General features: G+C 40.3%; 2 protein-coding genes across 19 annotated transcripts in view; one reads left to right on the top strand and one right to left on the bottom strand.

The window, feature by feature from the left end:
• The window catches only part of LOC308189735 (CLIP-associating protein 1-like), a 107,498-nt gene extending 96,472 nt beyond the window's left edge, over positions 1 to 11,026 (top strand). For 8 of the 18 annotated variants that reach the window (XR_013946545.1, XR_013946546.1, XR_013946547.1 and 5 more), the window contains 2 exons: positions 224 to 9,276; positions 10,891 to 11,026. The gene's annotated coding sequence lies outside the window, so the exon portion shown is untranslated. The remainder of the gene's footprint in view (positions 1 to 223; positions 9,277 to 10,890) is intronic. The other 10 variants (XR_013946555.1, XR_013946559.1, XR_013946560.1 and 7 more) reach the window with 6 other exon arrangements.
• Positions 1 to 21,248, bottom strand: part of ADTRP (androgen dependent TFPI regulating protein) — a 33,600-nt gene extending 12,352 nt beyond the window's left edge. Inside the window, exons 1-3 of the mRNA XM_080580150.1 lie at positions 17,946 to 21,248; positions 10,902 to 11,036; positions 9,388 to 9,489 (exon numbers count right to left, since the gene is read on the bottom strand). Coding sequence (XP_080436276.1) covers positions 9,388 to 9,489; positions 10,902 to 11,036; positions 17,946 to 18,098 — 390 coding nt within the window. The 5' untranslated portion in view covers positions 18,099 to 21,248. The remainder of the gene's footprint in view (positions 1 to 9,387; positions 9,490 to 10,901; positions 11,037 to 17,945) is intronic.
• Between the last annotated feature and the right edge of the window lie 635 nt (positions 21,249 to 21,883).

The following is a 21,883-nucleotide window of genomic DNA, read 5'->3' as shown; positions in this document are numbered from 1 at the left end:
TTTCACAAAGATATTCTTCAGCTCTACAACCCTGTTGGCTGATAGGATATGTCTAGTTGTATCAGTACAAGAGATTCCTTCATTAATTTAACCAGAAAAATGCCTCAGCGTCTGTTTTCATATATAATACTTGTAACTGTCTCTTACTCCAAAATCTATGTATTAGACTGCTTTTAGAATATTAATAATAATTGTTTGATTGTTTTGTTTTGTTTTCCTATAGGTGAGCAATAGTTTGTCTTCAAACAAAACTACCCACGGAAGACAGCAATGATAGAAAACCTCTGCTCTATCCTCACAATTAGGCTTTAGCTGTTTACAGTGGATTTGTCCATTATGCAAAGTGGATATAAGTCCTGGTTTTCATCTGACATGAAATAGCCTACAAAATTCCTTTGGGAAACATAAAATGTCCTTGCTAGTCATTTAATTTAAACACTTTTAACAACTCTAAGCTGGTTGCTCCAGCTGTATTACTGGTGTACTAAGAAGAATTTAGCAAGAGTGACCTGGTGAAATAATCTTTTGTTGAAGCAAACAGTTTTCAGGTGGGGGTTGTTTTATATACTTAATTCCTTGGTTTGAGTCTTTTTGTCCTCAGAGTGAATGCTAAATAAGTACAAGTCACCAATATGACGCTGCTTTAATAGAAAAAGCACTTGGCACACTGGGACGGTATTAACAAGAATATTGTGTTTAAGATCTGGGAAGTAACTATTCTACTCTACTTGACATTGATGAGGTTTTGGCTGGCACTCTGCCTATGATTTAGGACACACCATTTTGACAGGTGCAGATAATTTGGAGCACACCCAGAGAAAGACCAGCACAAACAGCAGGAAAATATGAACAAGAAAGCAGTCCAAAGACAGCAGTAGAAATCATGACTGAATGCATTGTTGCATCTAGAGAGAAAAGTAATATGAGAGAGGAGTCAGATGAGTGCTCGAGGCACCCTGCAGCAGCACATTAACAACATGTAGGCAGCAGTGCAGTGCTTTCTGATATGGTCACAGTGAGCAATAAGCTGGGGGTGGTGAGGGGAAGCCCACTACACTAACATACTCATTGGCACCACAGATGGTGAGGAAACCAGTAGTGGTTGTGAAAGATGGTCGGGAGCTCTGCTCAGGGGCCTGTAAATCAAAAGAAGTTTGAAAGTCACTGGTAAAGCTGAAAGTGCGTGTGCTTTTGGAAATGGCCAGGAATTTAGTGGTGAGGTGCCGGTTCAAATTTCTGCTCTTCGTGATTCACAAAGGCTGAAGCCGAGCTTCCCACTCACTGGAAGAGTACTGCCACGTCCGAGAGCAACAGCACTGTTCAGGCATGGGGCTGCCTGCCTCTTAGTTTGTGAACAGTTTCTTACAGGTCTTAGATCTATCCTGATATGGAAAAAGAAAAAGGAGAAAAAGAAAAAGAAATGAATTTGTTGTAGTGTAGGAAAGCTGTTTTCCTCCCAAGTCTTAACTATGACACTGGCATACAATTTATTAATGTAAGTGCTGTGTCTTCTGTACAAATAATTGTACATTCCTAAAAATATTTTGCTATATACCATTTTTATTTATTGATATATTTTTTAGCTTTTTACTGGTTAGAGAATGCACTGTATGTATGAACTAGGTAAACGCTTTCTAGGGCCATTTGAAATTGCCATACAAATAACTTCTCAAGACAGATTGTTCTCAGTTACTTCATGCACACCCAGATCGAAAATGTTTTGGTTTAATATTTTGCTTTTTGGATATCAGGTTTATTTTCTTTACACATACAACCCAGAAACCAATTATAGATCCATAAAACGTCCTGGAAAAATCTTCCCTTGCATTTTTGCTATGCTAGCGTCTGATGGTGATGTCGTATATTTCTGCCAAGGCAAGTTTGTCCATTAGTGGCAAAATCACAGTGGAATTTCTACTGAAACAAGTATGTTTACAAGAACAGATGAGTTCCTCGTGATACATATTTATACAGCAGATATCAGAGGAATGCATGGTTTGCTACTGAGTGTGGAGCTTGCCCTTTGCCTACGACACGTGGTTAGCTTTCCAAATGACTTCCCTCTCATAGCCGATAGACGTTGGTTTTGACAGCATCATTAGTGATAGATGATGTATCATAGCTAATCTTATCTGCTGAAAGGCTTTAAAGACTTCTCACATCTTCATCAAAAAGATATATTTTTTTCTCTCTCATTATTTTTGCCATAGGTCTCTAGTTCATGGTTCATTAAGCATGCTTTCAACCCTTTTTTGAGTATGCTTTGTATTGTTAAACTGATATTTGACTAAAGAGTGCATTATTTGTATGGGGCCAAATTCAAACACAGAGTCTTGCCTCTTGCTTTAAAAAAAAAATTAATCATTAAGCTCAGATTGACACAGATCAAAATATTGGCAAAAATTGCTGGAAACAGTGACTCACTTTTTATTTCAATTAACAGTTTCTCAGTTTCACATATAAACAGTGAAACTGTCAAAAATAATTATCACAGAGGGAGAAAAAAATATTTCACTGCAAGATAAGGAAAACTGGGTAAAACAATGGTTGTGTGCACTGTTCTGGCTATCAATGAACTGAACTGAATAATAGAGCCTTTTTTTTCTCTTGGTAGGAAACCTGTTAGTACTTATTTTTCTGTTCTTTTAAATATTAATATACTTACTTGTCTAATAACCTCTGCTTGTTGAGAAAAGCTTTTAGTGTACAAATTTTGTGGGAATAGACACATTTTCAATGGCATTTTTTTATTTGTATAGTGGAAAGATGAAGGTTATGGGACTTTCAAAATTATCATTTTGTTAACTAATCAGATTTATCGTCTGAATCCTTTTTACTATCTTTTGACTGAAAAATCCTCTGTGGTTCTTTTTGTCACCGATGATTTTCAGCTTGGGTTTGGCTTCTTTGCTCTTATTCTGACACACTCAGGTGAATTTGAATTAATTATAAAATTGTGAAATTATTCATGTTTCTCATGAACTTTGGCATATCACTACAGGGAAAAAAGTTTCTTGAATGTATGCCGAACTCCATCTGAAATATTGGCATGTTAATTCATCTTTTCTGCAGAGAAAGATGAAATTATAACGTTTTCCTGTTTCTCTCTTTTTTGTTCCCTACCCTATGTTGTAAGTTGTTTCCTAGGATACATTTCAGGTTCATGCATTTAAACCGAGATAAACAGACCTCTCTGGATATTATTTCCGCTGTTGGGTGAGACCACATGGAATTTTTACTTCCCATACTTATTATTTTGAGTAATTTGCCTGTTTATTCAATGTTATATACTTGTTTTGTTGTTGAGAATATAAGTAAAAGCAAGTTTCCTAGGGCCAAGAAGACAGGGTTGGGTAGAGCTTTGTTCAGCTGCAGACTCCAGCCTATGCTGAGTTTTAATCACATGAATAATCTCCCCAGAGCTGCTGAGATCACTTGTATGCCTAACACATGCATTTCAGTTTGACTCAGTTTGACCCTGTTTGACTCCAGAGTCAAGGAAATGATGCCATGATTGACCATAGTTTTTTGTTTCTCATTTGTCTGCATTTACATACCCTCCGTGTCTGCTTTCCATTAATATGTGAGATTTTAGCAGGGGATTTTTCACAAACAGTTACCACTGGCCAAACTAAACTTCACTGGGCACAGTCAGACACCATCAAGAGCTTTTGAAAAAATGCCCATCTTTTTCAGACAAATTCTCCACAGAGCCTGTGTGCTGAAAAACTCTTATGGTAGATACCCATGTTTGTATCTTCTCCACAAGTATGTCACTGCCAGTAAAAAGCAAAAACCCGCTTCAATGTGGTCTTCTGAGATGCAAAAATCCAGTGTTCACTGATTGACTTTTGAAGTGTTTTACTCAGTTGTTCAGCTCATTTTTGGGAAAATTCCTATTGTCTCTTAAAATTTCCTTGGGTTATTATTATTATTTTTTTAATAAATATTTACAGTATGTTATCTGAAAATCATAAAACTAAATGGCTTACTGACACCATAGCTTCTATCTAGTTTTATGCTCCTCATAATTTTCTGGATCCCTGCGTGCTGTCACCCTTCTTGGCTTCATCTTGGGGTAAATTCCCTCTTTTAATTTATTTTGCTATTAAACTGTCTTCATTAAAATGCCTCCTTTAAAATTTTATTTTGTAGTTTGTCCTTATGCATTTTTTTCTTCCTCTCTAAACTTCCCCTTCTTTTTTTAGGGCGTGAGGGGTTTAAGCAGCATGGTTCACTTATTTATTTAAAAGGTACACTGTTTTGATTAAAATACTTAGCTATATAACTACTCTTCTCTCAGAGAAAAGCTGTCTCTATCACCTTTCTCTTATATTCTCAGACATCAGTGCATGTTCAGGAAATCACAAATTATTCAAAATTTTATAGATGGAGCAGGCTGTACAAGGAGCCCCATTACTGAGCAGGTGTGGTACCAAATTGGTTGGGAAGCTATTGCTCTATTTAAGTCCTGCAGCGCTCCACCAAACTTTCAGCTACTACTTGTGTCTGCCCTTTCCAATTCCACTTATGCTTGTATGTCTTAAAGGCATTATTTTTTCTGTGTTTTCATAGACGTGTAGGTAGTTTGGGAGTGTGATTGGGAAAACAGATGAAACATCAGAGCAACTGTACAATCAAAAGTATAGTGGCGTCAGAGGTAACATTTCCTGCATGCATGTATGCATTTCTGTAAAGAAGGTCCTGGCTGAATATCTGAATGCTTACTAACAAATGTTTTGTATTGGTGTAAAAGACAGAATTTTAATTACATTTCTCCCTGGCAGTAGATGCATAGTCTAGGAAGCTAAGGTTGCACTGCAGCTGGAAGCTGACATGGGACTGGAATGACACATCCTTCGCTGCGGAATACTTTTCTCCAGCTGTTCCTTCACAGAGTGGGTTATGGGGACAGCACCTGTGCGTGCTGGGGTAGCAGCAGCCAGGGAGGATTCCCTGCCATAATATTAGTCTGCGAAACATATATTTTCTCCCTGAGGAAATGGGCTTATGTCAACAAAAATGGAAACTTCAAAAAACATATGTAGTGCTGGGAAAAGCTAAGTATCTTTGCATTTAAAGTATATGGGGTGATTAATTTAATGTGCCATATCCCTCACATGCACATTCTTTTTCTTTGCCAAAAGCTGAATATAATTGGAAGCTTATGAATGTCCATAGTTGCCAGACAGCTTAAATTTGAGATACTGTGAAATACAAACAAATGGAAATGTTTCTCTCTTGTGTAAATATATAAGAATTATTAAGAGTTAAATACTGTTGTATAAAGAATTATTTGAGGTGATCATAGATGAAACTGTTCTTGTGTACATGCTTCAAGCAGGAGTCTGGTTGGAGTGGCCTGGACAAGCAGGTTTTACTCTATGCATTGATTTTGCACCCCTTTGGCTGGTTAGTGTTGCAGCAGCTTTCCAATGCAGTTATAGAAAGATATAATCCTTCATATAGGTGCCCTCATATATGAATAAGAGTGATTTGTATTCATACAACTTGTTTGCTTTTCTAGGTGGAGGTAAACCATACTGATACAACACCACATTTCTGTTGATGCAGTTGTGTCCACACTAGAAAGGCAATGGAAAAGGAAAAGCTAGATGGATATCAGAAAAGCAGCTTGTAGATTCCAAAAAGCTCCAAGATGAGGAAATGCATGGCACGTCTTGCTGGTGTTACTGTCAGGGCATCAGTGCCTTGCTTCAGTGAAGGTCAATTATACTTATCCACACAGGTTTTTCTTTGACTGTCCTGCTTCTTTGTTTTTTTTCTTTTTTTTTTCTCTTTTTTTTAACTTTCGGGTACTGCTTAGCTACTCTTCATCAGGGCAAAGTGCTCATATGCTTAAGAGGCTCAGACAATACTGCCTCTGTTGTCTTTGCTGAAAGGTAAGTCATTTTTCTTCTTTGCCTCTATTTGCCATTGTTTCTTTTTTATTCTTAGCTATTTAGTTTACTAGATCTTCAAGACAGGAATTGTTCATAATTATGTGTCAATAAAGTGCCTAGGACACTAAAATGGTGAATTATTTTTTTTTTCAAGGAGAGGGAGTAGTATGGCTACAGAATAACTTGGGAAAAAAAAAAAAAAAAGCTAGCTAAACCAAACTTAGCTATGGCCTAAAAATAAAGGAAAACGTAGTTTTTACAAGAAAATATGCATTTTACAGGAATTGTGCCTTGCAGACAGAAAATACAAACCTCGTTTATGAAAAGACAATTATACCATTACCATCTTGTGTATGCATCTGGGAGTTAATGTATCTTTTGTATCATGTATCTTTTCTTTTGCTATAGATTAAAATGCTTTGAGCAATCTCTTCTGATCCGCCATTGCTCATTTTTGTTCAGCATTCAATCTTGTCAGCCCCTTCAAAATGTAGTATTCCCCTCTATTGCCATTAAGTTGAATAATACATGAATATGATTTTATCCAAGCCACCTCCAGCAGTTAGTGGCCTTCTGGAGAGTATCCAGATGTTGCTTGAAAAGAGATGACTAGGAAAGAAATAAACAATTTTGCTTGACAAATGTACCAGTGCACCTTTGTCTCAGCCATCTCAGCCATTCAAAAAAAATATATTATTGTGTTGGAGATATAAGTAGGGTTTTTTTGTGTTTTTTTTTTTTTTCCTTCATCTGTGAATCTTAAAGTTTTGTATAAAGACAGCAAAACATAATTATCCCAGACAAGCAGAAAAGGAGACTGAGACACAACCTTTGTGGTAAACTCGGTAGAAAGGCAACAAGAGAAACCTAGGTATCTGCTCCTTTCAGCATTAGCCATCCTCTCTGTAGAACAGGGAATGTTTCAATTGAGGCTGCAAAAACATGCCTGAAATGTAATGCGCTAGATGACTCTGGACTACCTGGTGGGCAATGACAGCTTCCTACTTTGAGAGCAGCGAATGTGAGAAAAATAAGTGGCTAGTTCATTTTTGGAAGGAAAGTGCTGAAGCATCACTGTGAACTCAAGAGCTTCATATTCCTGAAGTGTTTTTGTATGCTTATTTTTTAGTTTTACTCTCTGGTTGCATAACAACATATGCTTTCCCTATTTAGAATGTTAAAATAGATCAAGGTAAAAAAAATTACTCCTGCTGCAAATGATATGGCACTGACGTATATTGCTGATACACTGATGTTTTTTCCACCAAAGCCAGATAGCTGCTGCCTCAATCTGCTATGAAATGTCTGTAATCTCAGAGCCATAAAGCATAGCAATGTGCAAGAAAATGAACCCCCCCAAAAAAGACATCTGCCTGGCAATCAATACTTGGAGATTGTCCCTTAGAGTGTCAGTAGCTCCCCATATCTTCACAGTGAATATTTTGGATTGGAAGAAAGAAATACCTCAGCTAAGACTGAAGATTTGAATGCTGTTGGGCTGGAAAGAAAGCTTTCTGCAATGCTAGAAGAAAACTTCATTCTAAAGTGCACTAAAGATTTATTTTCAAATCTTTATCATAGCATTATTAGAAGATTTGCCTTCAACAAAAACAGCTTTGCTACCCAGCAGTGAGGAGGAGGTGGTAGGACTACCAAATACTTTCATGGGACTGAGCAGGTCATTTCTGAGTGGCTGGTTGGTGCTGTGGCTGCACCCTGGCCCTTGCTTCAGAGCCGTGCAGCATAGCATGTTATAGCCTGGTAAGCTAGTGTACAGGTGATTTCTAAGGTGCTCTGCTGTGGAAAAGTGTCCCAAAACATATGGATAGTCCATGCAGGTAACAGTCTGAACTCATGGCAGGTATCTTGCACTCAGTAGCTACTGGAAGGAAAATTTCCCACCTAGGAACTGTCAAGCACAAGACGTATGCAGTGTATTAACAGCTTTAGAAATAAAATACTAGGTTGTGATAGAGGTTTGCTTTATGTGAAGTTTTCTCTCATCAAAATAATTTTGAGGAAGAATTGTTTTCCTTTTTTAACACCTGTTTTTGACATTTCTGAAATGGAAAAGCTTTTTGTTGTTGTCAAAATGACTCTGTTATGAAATGTAGATGTAGGTAGGGTAAGAAAGAAGTTATAATGAATACATTTTAGGAGTTTCTCTGAATACTTCTTCCTCAAGAAATTAAAATGTAAGTTCTAGCACCTCCTAACCTTCCCATGTCATAAACAAATGTGGAAACGGAAAGGGCAAATTCTCAGCTGTGCACCAGGGTTAAATAAAAAGCAAAGCCCATCTCCTCTCATCGTTATCCTGTGCCCTCCCCTTCCCCAGTTCATCTTCTGCTGTGAAGATTTTAAACTTTGACCAGTCACCGATATCAAACTCTGGACCTGAAAACAGTGTGATACTGAGGGCAAAAAGAATCTTTTCTGGGGGATGATGGTTTTAAGAAGGAGCAGTGCCTTTTTGCATCTGTTTGGAGGTTTGGATTGCTTAAGAGCCCCAGTGGAGATGTGTTGGTGAGCAGAGAGCAGGTGATAAGGTTAAAAGTGCACAATGACTGCAGTTTATCACCTGGATATCAGCAATGCGGACATACCTATGTGTTTTTGGATTCCAAAATAAGCTTATCTCAATCAAAGGTCTGTTAGAGACCTTTAACAAGTTTACCTTTCGAATGCCTTGGGAACTGCTGCAGTGAGTTGCAAAGTGTTGTACTTAAGAAATGAAATCTGGAGGGAAATAAGACTGGGACTTCTGTGTGCTTATTTCATACTTTATGGCTCCTCTGATTCAGTCTAGCACTGAACCTCTCCCTTCTCTCCCCCTTCCCATTAGACTTATGAAGCCTCCCTGACAATCCACCCACAGTTTCCATGTTACTGTCATCCTTCTTACACTTGACTGATGAGAAATATGTGATTATTCAACACATCATAAAAACAGCCAGAGCAAATGAAGGAGAAATCTGGAAAGTATTTATAGAAATCTGTAAACAATCATTTCAATTCAGCTATTCAAATCTGTGTACACATTAGCTTGTTAGCTGTTGAGCTGTCAGACGTTCTTTGGTTCTTTAACCATTTTTAAAAATTAAGAAGCACTTTGTTATACTCCCATCCACTTTGTATTTCATATATTTCTGTTTGCAGACATGATTTGTTTTTTGAGCTACAATAACCGAGAAATTGTTTTGTTTTTTTTTTTTCCCTGTGACTGCACAGCATTTCAATGGCTTCAGAGGTTTGACAAGCAATGATTCACTGACATTCCTGGTGTGCTAAAAGGCTTCTTGAGGGAACTTCAAGCATGCATCTGTTTGTTGTGTCAGCTCAACATCAAAGTCAGATAAGTAGGAAGGAGGAGGTGAGAAAGAAGAAGCTGTGAAACTTTTCCGGAAAGCTACCTAACACAATGGTGGGACACACATTGCAAAGTCTCTCTTCTGAGCAAGACGCAGGGGTGTTTCTTACTCACCATAGCATGATTTAACCAGAGCGGAATGACTCCATCAAGGCTTTTGGGGTAAACTAGCTCTCGGTTGTAGGTATACAGTGTCCAAAAGGATATAGACACAAACTGGAAACAAAATACAAAAAGAAAGATATTGCAAAATGAGAGAAATGTAATTGATGGGATTTGGATAATGCTTTCATTTCTGAGAAGGCAAATATCTCCTACATAGAAAATGTTGATATTGCCAGATAGTCTCCTGTATCTCACCTTACTACATAAAAAAAAAGGAATTTACGCTGAGGTGCCGTGTTCTGTATTGATATTATGAGAAAATGCTCCTTTATAAATTGCCAACACTGACATTTTCTGTGGAACACGTGATTAGCTTTAAACTTTTTTTTTTTTCTGATAGAGTTTTTGAATGGTCCAAAAGTTCACCTTTGAGGGATTGGCTGTCAAGCCACAGCATTTGTTCAGCTCAGTAACAAAGTAAAAACAGCCCTTGATAAGGCAGATCACCTAAAACTTATTTTATCTTCACAATCCATATGCCTAATTCCCGATTTGCAAATGCAAGTTTCATGGTGGGCACCCATCTTTTCCAATAGAGATTTTGTAGTGGGAGAAGCTAATGGGAGGAAACACACTCTGGTATCAGCTACTAACACCTGGAAGCTGATCTGCATTTTCATGGCCTGGCTTTGTGTTTGAGCACACTTTGTGCCTCCTGGAAATCAGGGGTTCGAGATGCTGGAGAAATGAGACCACCCTGTGCCTCTGTCCTGGTGAAGATGCCCGGGGGTTAGGATAGCAGCATGATGAATACTGCTGTGCAGTAAAGATAAATTACCAATCGCACTGTTTCCACCTCTGGCAGGATTTCTTTACTGAGCCAGCTGGCTGAGCTGCTTGTGGACCAGATTTAAGAAGTGCTTCTTAGCTCTTTGAGATTCAGAGGTGATTGCAGGCTTCACTCATAACCAGCAGCACCTACATGTTAAAGTAAACCATTGGTTCCAATGCCCAGCACCAGATGAGCAGCACTATCTGTGAGGGAGTGGGTGATCCATGATCTGATGAAGGCTATGACTATAATTATTGTCCTGTGAATCTGTTTCTCTCTAATGCATATTTAAAGTCATACTGGAGTCAGAGAAGGAGCTGTCAGCTTTTGCTGCATCCTAGGCACCGTCTCATATCCTCCTGGCTCCTGTTGCCCTTCAGAGAAATGCCCTAAGTGGATAACTCCAAAGCTGTTTGGGATATAAGATTAACAGAGAGTTTGTACTTCACCCTTTGGGGTCAATCTCTGTTCATTCAGGGACAACCACCCTGAAGTTTTTACAAGAGGCTTTGCTTTCAACCATGAATGCAAAAGGTTTACACAAAGATCTGAATACCGTCTCTTCTTTTAGATGGTTCCAATCCATTTTGAAAGGGTAAAAGAGTCTACAATCCTTATCTGTTTTACGTATTTGCATGTTTTGCTATACACATTTGTGCAAACATTATTTTTATTTACAGAGGTTACTTACTGTGGACACTGGGAAAGCCAGGACACTGAAAAGAAGGTCTCTGCTGGAAATTATGCACTTAGCACATCGCAGTTTCTTAATTAGTCTCAACACATCAGCCAGGAAGGACACCCCATAGAAGACAGCCTGCAAAACCTAAAGTAATTATATCTAATGAGGGAAACTCATCCAGCTTTAATTAGCATGTTCCTCAATGAACTCAGTTCTTGCTCTTCAGGGAGCTGTTTTGTTTGTGATCTGCAAGCCCACGTGAGGGAAATAGCTTTTGGCTAAATCCTTTTTTTTACTAACTGAAAGTGATTAAATAAAGTATTCTGGAAGATAACTTTAACAGTATCTTGTTTAATAGACTGAACAGAGATGTGTGATGTGATTCAGATGGGAGGGGTGTATGGATATGTTGAAAGCCAGCTTGTTCGTACTTTGTATGTTAATTGCTGTGTTCAATGTATCTGAGGAGGACAAAGAGAGAACAAAATTTGGAATATGATAGGAAATGCTTCCTGTAAGGGAACTGCTAGATAGCTTTTCCCATGGCTTAGTCGACATAGGGCCTTCTTTCTGAGGACTCACGGTGCAGCTGATCTTGGAATCGTACAAGCCAAGTAGTTCAAAATGCTCTAACACGAAAATTAATTGCAGAAGTTACCAAAACCAAAACCTCTTTTGCTGAACTCAGGGGGATTCAGAAAAGTTGTTTAAGTTTTTAGAAGGAGAGATACAGACTTTACTAACTAAAACTGAGTAAGTCAAACTATTTATAACTAATTAATTTTGGGGTGAGGAGGGGTCTTTAAAGCATTTGCAAGTTGTAAGTGTGGGGATGTTTGGGGAGGGTGCTAGGAGGATTTTGTAAATAATCAAGTGCACTATGACAAAATGGAACTTTGTGAATTTTGTATGAAATTATGCATGAAATTGTCTGAGTATTGTGGTTTAAACCAATGTTGCTTTTCTGATTACTTTGTTTTCTCTCATAACGCTACACAGCGAATCATGCAGAACCAGATGTGTCAGACACACAAGAGCCTACCAGAAAAACACTTCTTCTGCTATCTTGCATTCAGATAGCTGAGTCTAGTTTGGTTCTCATAACTCATAGGGTAGCCTCTTCTTTTTAAGGCTTGGTTGGTTCCAAGTGATGCAATATGGGAAATTCAGCCTACTGCAAATGCCGGATCAGACGTTGATACTTAACTGGAAAGAGGCTGTTACAGCTTTCAGGATGAGATCTCTTTTGCCATGATCTTACTCTGAATCAGATGTTTATTTTGAGAAAAGTATCTGAAATTGTGGTTTATTACTTCATTCATTCATTAATTTCTGAAGGAGCAGAGAAGAGTGGTGCTTGGGAGGGGACAGAATTAGTGCAATGCTTTTCCATCAGAAATCCCTTTTATTGAAATGTCTGAGGGAAGGCAGGGTCTGATTTCACCATGCTCATCTTTGTACAAGGGCTTCTGCAACCCTTTACAGAAAGTTTTAGAGACTGAGTCTTCTTGGGGAGCAAAACAACTGTAGATAGCATGACCAAAGCATCCCTGCAGTTAACTGCAAGTTGCCCCATCTATTTCCTAGCTTCCTGGCAAAGAGGAAGAATGTATCCTTCCTTCTCTATCCTTTCCACAGTACAGATGGTCATTGTGGTAGGCTGCAGCTGGGTGCCAGCAGGGTGGGCTGCTGGAGCATCCCCCCTGCCTTCATGCACCCATAGCAGTGCAGGTACAGACAAGACAACACAGGCTGTGTGCTTTCTACAGGGTCACTCAGGACAAGGTATCAGAGGTCATGCACCACCCAGTTCAGCTGTAAAACCTCAAAGTTTCTTCTCAGGAGCATGGGGTGAACAGCCACATTTTTACATAAAAATACACATATGGTTTTGTTCAATTCCAAGGCACCCAAACCAGCTCTTTTGTGGTTTTCTCTCCATTATCACAATTAGCCTCTGTAACTCCAGGCACAATTTCAGTCCCTGAGGATTCAAGCCTCCAAGTCATGGGTCTGGTTCAGAGAATTACACACTGGGGTGCAGTGTGCTTAGAGCCAAGCATGTGTTCAGCACAAGCACGTGCCCAAGTGCTTGGCCTCACCAGGACACTAAAACAAAGTCCTTGAAGAGCTAAGAAAAGAAAAAAAAAAAAAAAAAGGAAGAAAAAAGCTCTTGTTACACCCTGTAGAGCCAGTAGTAACTTTCTGTAAAAAGCATGAAAAATGTACATGAGGGTGGTGACAGTGTGGTGACACACAGTGACTAAATACCAATAAAGCAATGAGGGAGAGGCATGGTTCCCAGTGGATGGGGCTATTATTATCTTGTTCATGGTCAGCCTTACATTAATCATGGGACAGGGATAGGCTTCTTCCCTCCCATCCCTTCAAAATTAACTAAAACAAATGTCTCTGAAAAGAAACAGTCCCAAAACAGCCCCATTCTCAGTCATATGCAGGGGAGGACAATGTTATCTTCTGAATGGAAAATATTTTCTAAATATGTAACCTGACCCACTTCTCTGGCTGAGCATTAAGAAGAGCATCTCCTGAAGAAGTCGGAATTTAGTCTCGGCAGCTCATTTTTGTGCTGCTCATAGCTCTACCCATGTCCAGCAGCGTGGATTCAAAGGGTTTCAGTCACTGTGTGATCACCCTGTATTTTCAGGAGAAGAATAAGTTTCAGACCAAAAAAAAACCTATCTAGAATCATTCCTCTGGCAGGATGAACCACTGGTAGGCTTGAATCAGAACTCCCAGTCTGCATTCTTCCAAACTCAGGCTTATTCCTGTAAGAAAGGTATATCCAAATCTTGCAGTCCTTCACTAATGGGAAAATGTTGACATTATAAACAAACAAACAAACAAAATGAAAACCTTAAATTATTCCAGATGTCCTGTGAATTTCCCAAACAGCAGTGCTGGCTCTCACCAAGACATTGCAGATGATTGTAGACTATAAATCCACTGGCTGTAAATAAAGAGGATCCCCTAAAGTATTCCCACATGAACAGAAGGAAGACTGGAATCATTCAGAAAGCTAACAATTAACCCAAAGAGGAGAATATGGTTATGATTATCCCTTTTGGAGAGATGTTGTTTTCCTCTACAGACCCTGTACAACTTCACGGCACTAGGTGCTGTAGAAATGCTTCATTGACCAGTTTGATTTTTTTTGCAAACTAAGAATCATGGTGACAAAGGAAAACCTTAATTTTTATCTGTTGCACTGATCAAAGGGGTGTTTCTGTTTAACTAACCTGTCACGATTTGCTTTCACATCTGAGATCTAGCCATGTGTGTATATTGAATTCTCAAACTAGTACAAATAAATTGGGCTCCAAGCTCTTTATACTTTAAAGGGATATAAATCTAATATTCTGAGGGGGCTATTAGATATAACAGTCAACATTTAGTGTAGACAGCCATGTATTCACAGGACAACAACCTGGAAAATGTGTGTACTAAATGCTGGGTCTATTTGGAAGTAAGTAAAAAACAGCTTTCAGGAGAATTGAAAATATTTAAATTATATGAATTATATGAGACAAAAGCATAAGGAATAAAATGGGACAGGAATGCAATTAATAGTTTTTAAGGGTGCAGTGTTCACATTATGCAATGATTTACTAATAGATTTACAGCAGCAAGCAGATTTTTATGAGCTCAGCTATATAAGGCAATGAATGATTCAGCTTATGCTGTTTTGTATCACAGACAAATGAATACAAAATTCTTTTTATCCATTATTTCTGCTGGTTTAATAGTCAGTCAATGAACTTCTTTGGTAGAAAGTCCACATATCTTTTTTTTTTTTTTCCTACAAAAATATTTCCTTTCTGAATCTTGATTGCTGTGATCATTAAATAGACAAATGAATCTGAAGTAACATCAAAGCTGTCACCCTCTTGGGAAAATCACATGGTTAGCAAGGCGTTGAATGAGGTGCTAGAAGAGAATCATATCTAGAAGAAATTCCTCCAGCATCCCTTCAGCAATGCTAGGAGTCAAACTGCATTTCCATCCCCTGGAAAAACTGCATTTCCCAGTATTTCCATTTCAGATCAGAGTGAGCTTGCTACAACAGCTTTTTTCTGAATGGGATTTCTTGCCTTTTTAAAATGCAATTCCAAATTGTTAGGAGGAAATTTTTGGGAAAATTTCCAAGCGATTCAGCTGGCCAATGCGTGAAGCTAGGCAATCACGGTATGGCAGGAAACAGACAGAAGAGCCAGACCAGAGCTCTAAGTGCCTGGCTCTGGGAAAGCTTCAAGGGCATGGCCCGGCCTGGTGGCTCTACTGCATAGGCACAGTCCATCAGGAACCTTTGAAACACAGCCCAGCTGTGGGCTCCATCCCATGCAGCAGAGGGACTACCAGACTTGAAAGAGTAATCTTGCACCTTTCTGTGTCAGAGCACAGCAGTGTCTTCAGCTCAAATCATCTCCCTGTTGGCTGACACCTCCATTTTGGAGTTAGAACCAGATCAATAAGTGGTTAAAGAAGGGTGACAAAGGACTGGAGAAGTGCAACAAGGCATTTAATGAGACCTGAGCTGTTCAGCAGACTTGGAAATGAGCTGGACAACAGCAAACAACAGGCAAAAGTAAGTGTTGGTAAATGCAATGCAGTGCATTTCAGGAAAAAAAATATGTATATTTTGGAACAGTGGTTTCTAAATTAACTATGATGATTCAGGAAATAAATTTGGAGCTCACTCTGGATAGGTCTCACACTGATGGCTCCTTGCTCACTGTTTATCAAAAAAAGAAAGTAGAGAGTTAATATTTTTTAAGAAGAAACAAACAGACTAGGAAACACCTTAGGCCACTGTATAAATACATGCTGTGCTCATAGCTCAATCACTGCAGGCTGCCCTACTTACCCCTTCCTAAAACTAAAAAAATGATGGAGAAGGGCAACAAGGATGCTTTAATGAAAGGAGCATCCATTTGTAAAGAGAGATAAAAAAGACTGAGACTTTCAGCTTGGAGAAAAGAATAATTGGGGGAAGGAAATCTTGCAGAGGTCTCTAATGAGCAGCAAAGAGAAAGTGAACAGGGACGGACAATTAAATTGTAACACAGAAGTGAAGGGTCACCCTATTCAGCTGTCAGGAAGCAGGTTTACACCAACAAAATGAATTGTTCTTTCACACAAGGCACAATTGTGTTGTGGAACTCATTGCCACGGGATATGGAAGGTACCAGAAGTATAAAAAAGAAAGTTTATTCAGTTAGATAGATGAAAGGTAGTCTTTGAATAAGTACTAGTTCTCTCAGCCTGGATTTACCTTCTGTCTGGGTCAGTCTGGATGCCGTTGGAAGGCAAGCTCAGAGGGTAGAACTGTGGAAAGATTATTTTACACCTACACATACTCTTGTCTTGTGCAGCCTTTACCTGATCACTGTTCGTCACTAAGGGAAGCTGGATACTAGTTTCAGTGGATATTTCTGCTTCCCAAAATGCCAAGACAAAGGCCACTTGCTTTCTCCTCTTGATCTGCTGCTTTAGGGCTCTGTCATATACTGGGTGGTAGATCTCATTATAACTGTGCCTGGGGATGTGGGATGGAGGTGCTCTTTTGCCTGAGGGTATGGCTGGTGCTTTAGTGGAGACAGCTTTACCCAAAAACACAAGGAAGAGGAGCTAGACCTACAGGGAGCAGCCTGTCTTCCATTGGACTTGACTGTTAGTGTTTTAGTCTACTGACATATGTTCCAGCAGGAGGAACTGAATATTCTTAAGGTTGATGCATCCTTTCCATTCAACTGCCGGCATTTCAGAAAATAATAATTTCTGAAAACTTCACAAAAAGTCCAAGTGTTCTGTTATGAAGCTAATTAAGCAACAAACCACACATAAGCCATCCTGACTGCAGTGACATATATGCCCTCATGCTTCCACAGGGTGTCTACTGAGAAAAATCCCACGGGTCCCTGAAAACTGGGCTGGTGTTGGCCACCTCTTGTGCTATTCATTGCAAATATTTCCCAGAATCACAGAATGGTTGAGGTTGGAAGGGACCCAAATTTCCCAGATCCCTGAGGGTGTCTGAAAGCCAGGGACCCCTTAGACTTCCACTGAACATCACCATGGTGTGTCTCCTTCTGAGGAGTAAAAGATAAATACAGCCGTACCCAGGTCTCCCACTGGTCTTTAGCTCTGACAGTCACACACAATGGACAAAAGACCAAAGGGACCTTCATCCCTTGAGATTAGCAAGTGTCCCAGAAATTTGTTCCCTGAAGAAACCCTCTCACCATGCCCAGTCTTCCCCCTCCCCCCACTGCCACCACCCCAAGTCACTGATGTACCATTTGGACTGTGAACACGCTCTCCCCCTCAGACTATCTCACATCCTTTCATTTTGATTTCTTCTTCATGAAATGCTAGCGTAACAGGAGGACACATTATGGTCCACATTTTTCCCTGTAATTTTAGGAAATGTAGCAAAGAGTTGGTAACACTGTTAAAACACATAATTATGTCACAAGCATACCTCTGTGGACTAGAATTTGCTTTGCCTCATGCTCTAAACTGATTTTCAAACTAAGCATGTACTCTGACTGGCTAAATTAGCACTGTACTTTGCTTTGTTTTACCTTTTCTTGAATATACAGGTCACACACAACCTTTTAGAAATGGAAGACAAACTGCAAGCAGCATTATAATGTGTATTGCTGTTGCTTAACTGTTAATTAACAAACAGTTAGACAGCATGCATCAAAGTCACATATCTTGGCTGAACACGTTCTACCTTTGTGCCTCTGTTCTCACTGATAGCTCATCTCTTTTACAAAGAAGCAGCTAGCTCTGGAGTACATACCCTTTAAAAATCAGCAGCTTGCCAACCCGTATTCTTTCTGCATAAAACCTGTGAATACATTTCACTGCACAAGCATAGATACCTATTTAGTTTCCTTTGGGGTATAAACCTTTAAAGGAAGCAGTTTAACAGCAGCAAATCTACCAGCTGCATGTATCTTGAGGCACAGATGGCAGACAAACAAATAGACATATTGGTATCACTGTACAACACGATTTGCTTACCAGATTGAGGACTGTCAAATATTTCCACTGGCCACCATAAAGGAACACTTCAGATGGCCGTTCTTCTGTTCTTAGACATATGATTGAATAGATGACAAAAAAATACCAGACAAAAGCAAGGCAATGGTACATTGTGAGAGTAGAGATTTCCATGCTTTAGCTAAAAGCAAGTGATAATCAGTCCGAAAGAAGCTTTTCTCTTAAGGTCCTCGGTGGCTTTGCATGGGAAATGGCAGGACAGGAGAGTTTGCTTTGGAGCGGACTCGGGCCCCTTTGCCACTTCGCTCTCAATAGGAATATTCACAGCACTGTGACTTTGCTCCTGTTTTTTCCCTTTTTACTGCAAAGATAGGGGGGGGAGAAGAATAGGCTTATTCCCTGGATTTAAATGCCTTGCTCAAGATTAGTGAAGATTAGTTGCAGAATTACATAAGTTTTTTAGACTTTTTTTTTTTTTAAGAAGACGGGGGAGCTTTGCTACTTATTTTGTGTAACTGGCTGTTGTGCTCTAGGCAGTGAGTGAAAATAAGCAGCACTTTACTTGCTTGTAGCTAGCAGTGTAGGCACGTCTCTGGCTTTGAGAAGCCTTTGTGACTCTTTTCCCTTGTGCCGAAGGAAGAAGTGGGAAACACAGCGGTCTGTGAAAGAAGAAACTGAGCTGTTAATAGGCTGTGGAGGTGGAAAGGAAGCTGAGAGGATTAGTAGGCAAAGGTTCTCCGGGTTGAAAAACACTGTGAGTGTTGACATTTTTTATGGGAAAAGGCTCGGCCTCCGTGCTGCTGTGTGCAGCTGGAGTCCCTCACAAATGTGCGCAGCAGGGCTGCCAGAGCCTGAGTCACTCTGAAACTCCAGCAGGAATGGAGACATGGGGTGAGGGCTTTGGGTGACAAAATCTGAGCCCTGAACATGGCTTCTTGCTACAGCCTTCTTTTCTTGCTGTCTTCCATTTTCAGACAACCCCTCTTCCCTGATATGACTGGATGGGGCAAGGGTAAAGCAGAGCAAAAATAGTACTCATACCATGATCCTAAAATTAAGTTCCCATGGAAAAGCTCATTTTTCCCTCCCCTTCCACCCTGCCAGGCTGCCCTAATTAGCACTGGAAAATGCACACAGCTTTTCTCATCTGGGCCAGAGTCCCCGTAATTGCAGTGCTGTTGGCAATATTTGCCACCCAGGTGTTTTGCTGTGCCCAAGACTTGCCCACACCTTCCTGTGGCAGGACATGGCACTTGGGTGCTCCTCACACTCTACAGAGGCTGTCCCCCTGGGCAGGGCTCAGCTTCAGCCAAGCAGACTGCATGAAGTGATCTCTCTCTCTCTCTGTCTCTCTTTTTTCTTCTCCTCTTTTTCCCCTTGTAACTAGCCTGGAGGGAGCATTGAGCAATCTGCTGTGTTTTGGGTTGTTTTGGTTTTTCTCTTGGATCTTTTTTCCCCCCGATACTGGACATAAGGCTCCACGTGGGATGATTTCCTATGAACTCAGACAGTGACGTACGTGCGTGTCGGGAAACAGCCATCACATTAAAGCATTTAAACATTCTCCCGTGCTTCACTGACTTCTCCCCTAGTTCAGATTACCTGCATCCCAATTCCCCAGGCACTCCAGCCATCACAACCCAAATGGAATATTTCTGCCTTATGCAGGAAAAATAAAGATGTAGATAGTCTTGTGGTTGCTTAAGGATAGATGAGAAAATCCCTTGCCAAAAAAAAAATAGTGAAGAAAAAAACATGGGAATATGTTTTGGACTCTGACAACGTCATTGGCCTTTTCTGAGGAAATCCAGCAGAAAATAGTTTACAATTGCTTTCACGGGCTGTCTGAGGAGAGGAAGCACTGTCATGAGCTGCTTCCTCTGCTCCACCTGGTTAAGACTCATCCCTGTAACAAAAGGTAGGAGCAGAATAGGAGAATGGCATGGAAAGGCCATTTTTATTATCCATTTGCAATATCAATGACACCAGGCCTTCAGCACTTAACAAGTTATCTTCACACCAGTCTTTTTGATGGTTTTACTATAGAACAACTTTAAAAACAGGAAGGCATGTGGTTCTCCTCAGCAGGTGCCTGAGATCACAAAAATGAATTTAGATGCATGCAAAATGGCAAGGTATGTTTTTCTTTTTTGGAGGATTTTGGCCAGTAGGGCTGAGAAGGTGTGAAGTTTGGTGATAGTTTTGTGATGTGGACACCTGTCCCACAGACTGAAACCATCTGCTTTGTTTTCCCATATACAAGAAGCAGGATACATATCCTTCAGCTTAGCTAAGGGATGAAGTTCCGCTGTAGAAAAATCACAAAGAAAGGATGAGTGCCAGATAGGCCTGAAGTCTCTCATGCTATGCTTCATAGAGCCTATCTTATCTCACTGCCAGTGGGACGCAGAGAGCAAATACACTGGAAAAGGGATTTGCCTTCTCCCCATTGGTGTGAACATCTACTCAAGGTTCAGTGGTACAGGAAATTAAACCCAGAGCCTTTTTCATAAGGGATGAAGGGACCTTCCTTTCGCAAGGAAGGAAGAGGGACCACATCAGGACAAAGGCAGATGCACTGCTACAGATTAGGTGGGACGGGTTGGGGAAATCCATTTTCCATCTGCTTGATACCACACCCCAGCTCAAATGTGCTGCTCCCCTGCAGCTGCGCCACATTATTGCACCCTGTCAATGCTCCCAGACTGCTGTAGGTGCTCACCTGGTTGGAGCAGTGATAGTTGACTTTGTACTGAAGCAAATTCAGAGCTCTCACTTGGTCCATTAATGTGATTCAGCTGCAGCATGCTAACAAGTAACTGGAGTTGTAAATCACCTTATTCACACAAAATAGCCTCTGCTCATGCCCCCTTCTAGGAGAGAGAGTTTACCCCTCTTTGCCCTGAAATGGGCTCCACTGATTGGCATGGTATTTCTGGGCTACCAAGCAGTCCCCTTAAGCCCTTTATTACCATGCAGGGCCTGGTTAACACTTCCACCAGTCTAATGAGACTGAAAAAAAGGAGCGATGAACACTCATCCCCATGATGTGTGTGTGATTATGTATGCAAATGGCCTGCAAGGTGTAATGCACAGAAGAGGCTCTGCTCTGGGACCTGGAAGCTGCCCCTGATGCTAGAAACAAATATTCCTCCTTCCTCATGGGCTGGTAATTTATTTAAAGAACAATGAGGTGTCTGTCAAATATTTTCTGATATTTTTGTGCTGGCTTATTTTGCTTTCTGCCAGGGCTGCATCCATTAATGCAAAACAAGTAAGACCAAGGCAGAAAATTGCAGGCAGGTGACTGCAGTTAAGGACAGGTGGGAGGAAAGGATTCAAAACCAAGACTAGGAAAGTGGTTTGTGGTTTTTGCTGTTGTTGGTTTGTTTGTTGTTGTTGTTGTTGTTGTTGTTGTTGTTGTTGTTGTTGGGGGGGGGGGGGCGGAGGGGCATTGGGGGAGGTGGAGGTGGAGGTGGAGGTGGAGGGAAGGAAGGAAGATGAAAACAAAGCTTTGTCTTTGTGTCTAGCTTCTTTTTTTAGGTGGTGTGCTCTAAGAACCAGGGACTTACATGGAAATGGAACTTGTCTTAGGTGGATTTTATTACGTGATTTTATTACGTGAACAAGACATGATGAGGGGGGCAAGTACAATTTTGTCCAAACTTTCTGACACTTGTTTCTATCATTAATGCAGTTTTATTATCCTATGCCTGGATTTAATTGCTTAATTATTTTTTAATTTACTGCTGTCATAAGCTGACTTGTGTTAAGGGTGGTATTCCTTGAAAGCGGAACCCAGGGCTGTTCTTGTACAGCTTCTTCCGTATGTTATGTGAGCATGTCCAGCACTGATAGAACACGTCTCTGCTCAGTTCTGGTGTTGTTATGGATAATGCAGGGGCAGACACAGAAGAAGCATTTTCTGATGAGTATTAGCCAAGAAAGCTTTTTAGCAT

Source organism: Anser brachyrhynchus, assembly GCF_964034855.1.
Source record: "Anser brachyrhynchus genome assembly, chromosome: 2".
NCBI classification, from domain to species: Eukaryota; Metazoa; Chordata; class Aves; order Anseriformes; family Anatidae; genus Anser; species Anser brachyrhynchus.
Note: the sequence above shows the minus strand (reverse complement) of the source record. Positions and strands in the feature narration are given on the sequence as shown.